Here is a 9,632-nt window from a genome sequence, read left to right as displayed (position 1 = left end):
GAACTAAAGTTTCGATTTTTCTCAGAGGAATAACAAATTAGTCAAAATTTAGGGTATACAAGTTTTACTTATCGGTTATTCAAGGGTTTAAGATGGTTTAGTTTGGTTCTGTCGCCTCTCTGATTTTGCCTTCAATGTCGATGGAGATGGTTTAGGGACAAGGCAGGGGAGTGCGTCGCCGATGGTTTGAAGTCGCGGAGGTGGAGTGCATCGCTGAGTTTTGGAGTCGCGGAGGAGGAGTGCATCGCTGAGATTTGAAGTCACGAAGTGATGCGTCGGATGTTGAGAGAGAAAGGAACAGTTGAGTGTTTTAAATCCAAACGAGGGCAATATAGTAGTTTTACCAAGGTTAGATATCATAAATAAATTTATACTAACACGGGGACTAATTGTAAATATTTAAGTTTGCATGGAGATTTAAAGACAATTTCATGTATTTTTAATTACAAACTAAATATTTTTAATTAATTTATAATAGTTTTGGTCAGAGTTGGAAGTTTGATAAATTTAGTATTTAAGTAATTTTGAACAATATTAAAGTAATTTTGATTATGATTAGCTATTTTAATCAATATTAAGGGGTGCTTGGTTAGATGTTATGAGAATGTGGATTGAGGAATCAGATAAGAATGAAAAATTGGTACTTCGTTTAAGGAATTGATGATGAATCTCATGGATTCAATTCTGAAACATAGGAATAAATCATTACTTAATCGCTTGGGATATAAAAAACCTTTCATTCTCATTCCCCACTTCTATAATTTTTATTTTTATTTTCATTCTCTTCCAAAAACTAAGAGCACCTAATAGTTTTGATTAGTGTTGGAACAGTGGTAAGAGCAATTTCAACTAGAATTTTTTTTTTAAAGTACCAGTGAAAATTAGGGTCAACAAGCCTGACGCTTCATTTGATAAAAAATTATATAAAATTTAACTTTAACGCGTCATTGACTTTACATCTCTTTTACTGATCACATTGGACATTTGTTGCTTTAAATGCTTAGCTGAACGCGCTAGGATCTTTCAAAAGAGCTGCACACAAAATAGGAATCCTTGTCCCTATTTCACCATTTCCCTCGTTGACCTCACATTCCGAGTTCCTCAAAACTGCAAGCAGATTTTCCCTATTTCTTTCTCCTTAGGGTTTCCTACCTTTCAAGCCTGTGAAATGTTAAATTTAAAGACACTAGAAAGCGAGATAGAAAAGGGGCTGATTCTGGGCTTTTTCTCTTCATCTTCTTGATAAATTTACATCTGGCTAAGGTATGAAGTACATCACTCAATTCATACATACTCAGTTTTATGCAAGTACTATGTTTTAAAGCATATGTCTAACTTTTAAGCATAGAATCAACAGGTTCTTTATTTGCTGAAGATGAATATTGCAGTAGTATCTTGAAGCTGTATTGTAGTCCATTGACAATGTTAGCAACTTTAATCTATTTTAGATTATTGGTTTAACATATATGTTAAGCATGTAGTTCAGCACTTTAGTGTGTCACTAAGTTCATTACTATTGTATTTTCCATCCTCTTAAACAAGAAAGTCTCCAAAATAAACCTTTTACAAAATCTAAAACTTTGAGAATTGAATTTCTAATTTGCATTAGTTCTCACTTCATCTGCCCTTTGATGTTCCTTTGTTAGAATGCAACACTGTTTATTTTTGTTCCTGATTAGTCTTATAGTATATGATTTGAACATGATCTAAGTCTTCTAAACTCATTCCTCTTTTCAAAAAAGGCTTTACTGTAGGTTCCATACATCAAAAATCAAAATACGAAGAAGTGGAGTCATCCTTTGTAGGCCACAAAAGTTGCCGGCGGTAGCAAATATGGCAACTATAGGTGATGTGGCCACGGTAGTTTCCCTGATTGGTAAAGTAATAAAGGCAGCTACTGATGCCCAAATGCTAAAGAAGGAATTTAAGGAGTTAGTAGACTACTTAGAATTGGTAGGAAGACAGCTGGAGATGCTTGATGACGGGGAGCTTGATGCTGCTGCCATGGAAGCATTTCAGAAGATGGAGGATGTTTTGTTTCAGTGTCATGATCTCGCTGATAGCTGCCAGCGACGAAGGACTATCTACCTTGTGTTCAATGGTAAGAAGATCCAAAACCAAATCCGAGGGGCACAAGAAAAAATAACAAAATACTTGACGCTTATTCCACTCATCCATTTCACACAAGTGTTTAGGCTGTTTAAGGTATATGCTCATCTTTTTACATGTGCATGGTTTGAATTTCTGATCTTCGTTCTTGATAAACGCAGTCAGTTTAAACTTATTTTCTAAGATTAGTACTTATACATGTTAAGTGTGGTAGTTTTATGTAACTTAGTCTAACTCCTAATATGTTTCTTTATAAAATGGTTAGAGGATTATAGTTAGTGAAGTTATGTCAAAATTACTTGTCTAGGCTACTCATGGGTTGAACTTCTACCATTATATCAATTTCAAAATTTTATTCTTCTGCTCCTTTTCAGGAAGAAAGAAAAATAAATGAGAATCGGCACAAACATGATAGAGATGAATCAGACAGTCCAGGTTTGTGCTTGAGAAAAAACACTCACTTATTCTTATATCTATATGTTAACAGAAGCATACAGATGAACATATCCACTATAAAAGTAAATGCAAGACATATATCCCAAGAAAAATGGAATCTTCTATTTATCATTTAATAACTTGGAAACTTCCCGTTGATACAATTGGAACCCATCTCTAGTCATCTCTCTTTGGCTCTGTTCAATTATCAACAACTACAAAATATCTCTAATGTCAATTCATCCTTCATTAGTTAGTTTTGTGAAATGCTATTGATCAATCCCCAGTTGTAACTTCCCAAACATAATAACCCAGCAACTATTTTGGCCAGACTTGTCAAGATCAGTCATGTGAAGACCAGTAGCAATGTGTCTCATCATAATTCCAATAGTTTTTTGCTTCAATTGGTTGTACTCATAATTTGGAGAACAAAAAGAAAAGAGAAAAATGGTCTTTATTTTTCATATTTCCTAATGTGATCAGTATATTAGAAGATAGATAGGCATATGACTAATCAATGCTTTAATTAAGCAAATATGATGGATCCATGGCTAGTTCAGTTATGTGGATGTAGTTTTTATATGGAAGGTTTGGTTGCAGAAAGAATTGCTGAATTTACAGACAATAAGTCTCAAAGTGATGTTCACTTGTTCACCTATAAACAAATAGTAAAAATGACACACAACTTTGAGACGCTCATTGGTAGAGGAGGATTCGGAAGAGTCTATTATGGACTTTTGGAAGATGGAACTGATGTTGCAATCAAGCTACAGACACAATCAACACCACAGAGTGACAGGGAGTTCTTGGCTGAGGTACATAACTCATTTTACTAAACCTTCAATTTTTTGAAGTGTCCTTGGCCATTGATTAATTTGTGCTTTTAAATGGAAATCCAGCAACCAAATTAGAAGATGATGGTGAAAATAAAATCCACTAACAAGATGCAATTTACAACTAGTGATTAAACTGAATTATAGAATGAACTTTGAGAAATGCATGAATATACATCATAACATTTTGTACTGTATTGTAGTTGAGGAGCTTAACACGAGTTCGCCACACAAACCTAATTTCTTTGATTGGCTACTGCAAAGATGGAAGTTGCCTTGCTATTGTCTATGAGTACATGCCTCGAGGAAGCCTTGAAGACCATCTGAGAGGTTTTGCACTATGACATTTCTAAGGCTTAATTTGAATCAACAGATTGCTGAGTGTAACTACGACTCATAGAAAGAAATGATAAGATGTATGATGCTGATCTAGGAGTATATTTCGTTCATAGTCGTGTATATATTGAATTTTGTAGTAAAATGATAAATATTCAAGGAAATGATCACCTAATCATATTCAACATGGAATAGCAGATCTTGTTTAGTTGCGGGTTTCTTTTATTTTTTAATTGCTGAAATGCAAGATGCTTTTATTGAGTCTATGGAGGAATGATCAGTCATCTGTGTAGAAATTGATTTTCCCCCTCAAATTAAAAGCTATTATAATGAACACAAATCTTCTATAGTTTGTAATAGTCCTAATCATTGAAGTTGCAAAGTCAGCTAGATGCTCAAATTGCTAAAATTTGCTTTTGTAAGCATTATGCAAATATGGTTAGAGTATTAGATTTCTTTTAAAAAAAAGATGCTTAAACTTGGCGTTTAGAAATATTTCGGCAATGACTATTATCTTTCTTATTCCAATGTTCTCTCAATCGTAGGTAAAGCTGGGTTTTCTGTATTGACATGGGCACAAAGACTCCAAATTGCATACCAAGCTGCAAAAGGTTTTAAACAAAGGAGCTTCTTGTCCTTTTACTTTATTTTGGATTTATACATATTTCTCTTGGCGTGACTCGATACTTGATTTAGGATTGGACTATCTGCATACGGGATGCAAGCCGCCAATAGTTCATAGGGATGTGAAATGCTCAAACATTCTCTTGGGTGAAGATTTAGAGGCTAAAATAACAGATTTTGGAATTTCCAAGGTTTTGAATGAGAATGACAATTATATAACCACAAAAGTGGTTGGGACACCAGGGTATCTTGATCCTGAGTATGTTCTTTTCTCCACTGTACTGTCTAGAGGTAGTCAAATAATGTAGAATCACATGAATAGTCCATTTCTCCAATGAGACTAATATAGCACTTTATTGCATACTATCATGATTCATGACTATCAATTATGTTTAGTTAGTATTTCTATGTTATAAATAAGAAGATGGTGTGGTGTGTCAAAGGAAGTTATGAATTTATAAATAAAGAAATCTATAGTGAATTCTTCATGAGCTATTTTATGGGCACATAAATGGACAGTGAGATCGGCAAAGTGACAACTTTTTTAACCACATATGGGCAACTTACAAAAGAATCACATGCAAATTAAAAATGAGATATCTCGCAAATGTTCGAAAACTATAAATTTTTTTTTTTTGCCTTTTTTATAATAATTATGTTGGAGATGATACATGCAAATATTTGAATAAAAACTCTGCTATCTCCCTAACACATGGTTTGGAAGATGCTATGAAGCTTAATTTTTGGAATTGCAATTACTTACCAATTAGATATAAGTATGTAGCAAATAAATCCTTATGCTTGGCAACTAGTTAAACTAAGAACCGATACTGAATTTGCTACGATGTTCATAGAAATTATTTTATCCTCTTTAATCTGCAAGGTGCCGCTTGTTCTTTCAATTTCATTCTTAACATCAGATAGTGTCGCCACACCACTTGTTTTCTAGGAAAAGGCAAAGTAACAATAGTTTTTCTTGCTATTCAGATTCAATTGTGATCTTAATATTTTTTTCAGGTATAATGGTACTTTCCACCTCAGTAAAGCGAGTGATGTTTATGGCTTTGGAATAATCCTTCTGGAAATGATTACTGGCCAACCTCCAATAATTCGTGGCCCAGAAGTGCAACACATTGTCAGATGGATATCTCTGAGAGTTGCCAGTGAAGCAGATTTTGTTGATACAAGTATGAACGAATACTATGACTCTGGCTCTATGTGGAAGTTTCTTCAGCTAGCATTGAGGTGCACAAACTCATTAAGCAGTATGAGACCTCTAATGGATGAAGTAGTAATCCAACTTAAAGAGATCATTGAAATGGAATCCTCCAAACAGATGACTGAGGACATGAACAGCAAAGGTGAGACTAACCGATCCAACCTTACAGTTGAATGGCATTATGTTTTTGGTTCCTGATAGTTAGAAAATAAGATGGAAATGCCATATTACCATTTTTGGTTCCATAATTTTTACTAAACATCTTCGAAAATGGTTCCGCAAGAGATGATAATCTAAGATGACCATCAAATGAGAATCTTTGCAAAGGAGGACATAAAAGTTTGCCGATGTATGCTACATTTATAGTAGCAGTTGCACTAGTTAATAATCACAACAATGGACAATGTTTCTTTTCACATTCTAAGTATTTGTCTACTGCTCCCTTCAGATGTGGAAAATGAAGAAGTGGAAGAAGCATTTATAACCTCAATTGCTCAAGCAGATCGCCCCGTATGCACACATCAACTGTCAGCCAACTTGTTCACATCATGGACACACAATACTCCTGGTAGAAGGTTTTGGCGATGCAAAAATTGGAAAGTACGACTTACATTTATTTATCTAGATCTTGCAAAATTCTTTTCTTAGGAATGATTTGTTTGTTCTTTTGCAGATGGCCGGTGACTGTGGTTATTTCAAATGGCATGACTCTGTGCAGGAAGGTGTCATGATAGAACAAATGGATTTCTTAATCAACCAAAGGAATGAGCTAGATGAGGAGATTAAGATGATGGATGAAGGGAATGCAATTCTGTTGAGCAAGTTGAAAGTCTTGGAAGAAAAAATTGATCAACTTAAAAAGAGTAAGGAGGCACCGGAAATGAAGTCGGAGAGTAGGGACAGATTTTAGGAGTGTATGGAATTTCATTAAGCAAGATATTTTTTGGGTTCTCTATTAGACATCTAAGGGAGCTGTTGGTTGATGTTCTTTGCGTAGGAACAATGTCTATATGCTTGGTTGAGTTGTATTTGATGTTTAATTTTGACATTGAAACATAAAAAAACCACAAATATGTAGAACAGATGATTTCATTTCTATTTGCATGTTTATTTGATGTTATGGAATAAATAATTTATGGAAGACTTATTATTTTCGTGGCACTTTTGATAGTTTCCCACATCAGTTAGGGTTTGCAAAAAATAAATTTTTGAGAGAAGGATCATTAAGGTCAACTCCGGAGGAAGCTGTGTGAATACTGAATACGCTAAGTTATAGTCGGAGTCTCGTTTCGTCATAGTTCTTCTTTGTGTTTGTAGCTTTACAACTTGTTCATCCGTTGGAGGGAGAGTCTTAAATCCCACGTGAGGTGGTGGTCTAGTCGTAGTCACTTGCCAACCCGGCTAATCGCCTATCCGATAAAGAGACTCTCGTCCGCACCAAACCAACCTATATCTGACATGCCCCAAGTACTCTGCTCCAATCTCTCAAGGAATCTACTCATCTTCTCTTGATCTCTAACCTAGCTGAAATAATTTAAGTTGATTAGCATATGAGGTGTTGTCATCATAAAATCTGAGATTTAAATTTCAATATAGTCGAGATAAATATCTTCCTTTTACATCAGTCATTATTTTAAAGACTAAATTGAAATAATTTAAAACAATTATAATGTAATCAAGTTATGCAATTCAATAAATTATCAAACTATATAATTAGTTTAATATCAGGACGGAGTGAGAAATTTTATATTAAAACTACGAAAGATATGTATTTATGTTAAAATGAGACGATGAGGTCATTCCTCTCATTCACCTCTTCTTCACCTTTATTCTTATACCCTATACATCTACGTACCGTAGTTTTGATTTTGACCAAAAAAAAAAAAAATGTTAAAGTAGTTTTGATTTTGATCAACATACGGCACTAATATTAAAGCAGTTTTAAATAAGTTGGAATAGTTTTAATCAAGTAGAAATAATTTTAAAAATATTAAAATAATTGTTTTGATTAATATTAGAATATTTTTGATTCATTTCAATCAATATTGAAATAATTTTACCAGTGTTAAAAATAAATAATAATGACCAACATTAAAATAGTTTTTATTAGAACTACTATAATGATTTTTTTTTTGATAATTTAGTTATTTAAGTTGTATGATACGATTAATTTTAAAGGTAATTGACTGGATTCTAATGTACTTGGATGAAATTTGAATCCTCATTATCTAGAAAATTCATCTCACCGCTTACTATTACACTATGCCCAAAAGGCACTATAATATTATTGAGCCAACGGAGTAAGACAATTAACATAATCTTTGTTTCAATACCCCACTTTATGATAATGGAAACACTACTTGTAAACAGAGCGTACCTAAAGTTTAGAATTGTCCAAAAGACACATCAAACTATGGAATTACCAAAATGTAGGAGTGTAAATGAGTCAAGCCGTTCGTGAGCTATTCGAAGCTCGATTCGATAAAAGCTCGTTTGAGTTCGTTTAATGAGGCTGATTAAGATAAACAAACCAAGTTCAAGTTTCACAATATTCGACTCGTTAGCTCGTGAACATGTTCGTTAAGCTCATGAATCAACTTTTAAATAAAAAAATAATAGTTTTGATATTGAATTATAGATTTTACACTCTACTTATGAAAAATATAGATAAATATATTAAAATTATTTATTAGAATAAAATTATAAATTTTAACAAGAATATTATAATTTTTTAAAAATATATAATTTAATTTTTAATGAATATTTAAATTTATAATTTATATTTATTAAGCTCGTTTAGGCTCGATAAAAGCTCGAATAAACTCGTGAGCCATGAATATATTCGTTAAATAAAGCTTGAGCTTGACTCGATTATAAACGAGTCAAACTCAAACATCCAAGAGTTCGGCTCGGCTTGGCTCGATTATACCCTTATCAAAAAGATGCACTTTATGTTGATCCACTCTGCATTGACTGACTTTTTTTTCCTTTTTCTTTTTTCCTTTGTATGCAATAACTTTTCCCTTTTTTTTTCTTAAATTAAATTTTGCTCTCCTTTGTATGCATACAACAAGTCTTTAGTGTTAATTCTTAAAATCAAATATCACAATTTAATTACACTAATAGTTAGAGCTGTCAGACGGGCCAACCTGTGGCGGGCTAACTATTTGGCGGGGCGGGGCAGGCCAACCCGCCAACTTGGCGGGTTGAGAAATTTCCAACCCAACCTATTCTAAGGCGGGTTGCGGGTTTGGCGGGCCAACCCGTGGGCCCATCAAAATTTTTTAAAAAAATTAAAAAATATTTCATATCTTCAACATTTTACTTCAAAAAAGTTTTCTACAATTAAATGAATACATAAACATGTATTTTAAATATAAATAAACACAAACGAGTACTTATGTTGGATGAAAAGTACTATTTTTATTTCAAAATTATAACAAAGAAAGATAATAAATTGGCCTAAAACTTATCTTACATGTGTTTTTCAACCCACGGGCCAACCCAAGCCTGAGCGGGTTGACCTGCGCAGGTCGCGGGCCTAGGCAGGTCGGCCCACGGCGGACTTGGGTTGATAAAATTCCAACCCAACCCGCTTAAATTGTTTGGCGGGGCGGGCCAACCCGACGGGCCCAACCCAAATTGACAACTCTACTAACAGTACAGTGGTGATGGTGTTTAAAAACTAGCCCACAACAGTATTGGTGTGTTAAGTTGTAGTGTTAATTTTTTAAAAATAATAAGTGTAAATTTGAACTCCGGAGCATTATAGAAATCCATAGGAGTTGAAATGAGTTAAATCAAAACTATATAGTTATATCAATGAATTTTGATCGAAACTCATTAATGAACTTAGGAGATTTGAATTGTTGAAAAGTTGATATATATTGGAAGAGGGTAGTGCAGTGAAAGTATTTATGATGTCTATGTTTGATTGTGACATCGTTAGGATAAATTATGTATATGTGCTAATCGTTTTAAAATCATAAACTTTAAAAACCTTCTAATCATTATTGTTAATAACTTCAAGCTAATATTTTTGGATATATATAGACTTCGGGGTACTTCATAAACTT

The 9,632-nt window shown here is 33.5% G+C and overlaps 1 protein-coding gene across 3 annotated transcripts; it reads left to right on the top strand.

The window, feature by feature from the left end:
* Positions 1–1,043: 1,043 nt before the first annotated feature.
* Positions 1,044–6,648, top strand: LOC122005958 (putative leucine-rich repeat receptor-like serine/threonine-protein kinase At2g04300). 3 transcript variants are annotated; one of them, XM_042561224.1, is made up of 10 exons: positions 1,044–1,263; positions 1,743–2,205; positions 2,484–2,544; positions 3,214–3,359; positions 3,581–3,707; positions 4,259–4,324; positions 4,410–4,596; positions 5,355–5,698; positions 6,005–6,156; positions 6,230–6,648. In XM_042561224.1, exons 2-10 carry the CDS (start codon positions 1,834–1,836, stop codon positions 6,464–6,466), a joined length of 1,692 nt encoding a protein of 563 aa, XP_042417158.1. In that variant the 5' UTR covers positions 1,044–1,263; positions 1,743–1,833; the 3' UTR covers positions 6,467–6,648. The 3 variants fall into 3 exon arrangements, with proteins under 3 accessions (XP_042417158.1, XP_042417157.1, XP_042417159.1); XM_042561223.1 differs by having other exon boundaries at positions 3,145–3,359; XM_042561225.1 differs by lacking the exon at positions 1,044–1,263 and having other exon boundaries at positions 1,835–2,101; positions 3,145–3,359.
* The last annotated feature ends 2,984 nt before the right edge of the window (positions 6,649–9,632 follow it).

Source organism: Zingiber officinale, chromosome 7B (assembly GCF_018446385.1).
Source record: "Zingiber officinale cultivar Zhangliang chromosome 7B, Zo_v1.1, whole genome shotgun sequence".
In the NCBI taxonomy this organism is placed as follows: domain Eukaryota; kingdom Viridiplantae; phylum Streptophyta; class Magnoliopsida; order Zingiberales; family Zingiberaceae; genus Zingiber; species Zingiber officinale.
The sequence above is the reverse complement of the archived record's forward strand: the minus strand, read 5'-3'. Positions and strand labels throughout refer to the sequence as shown.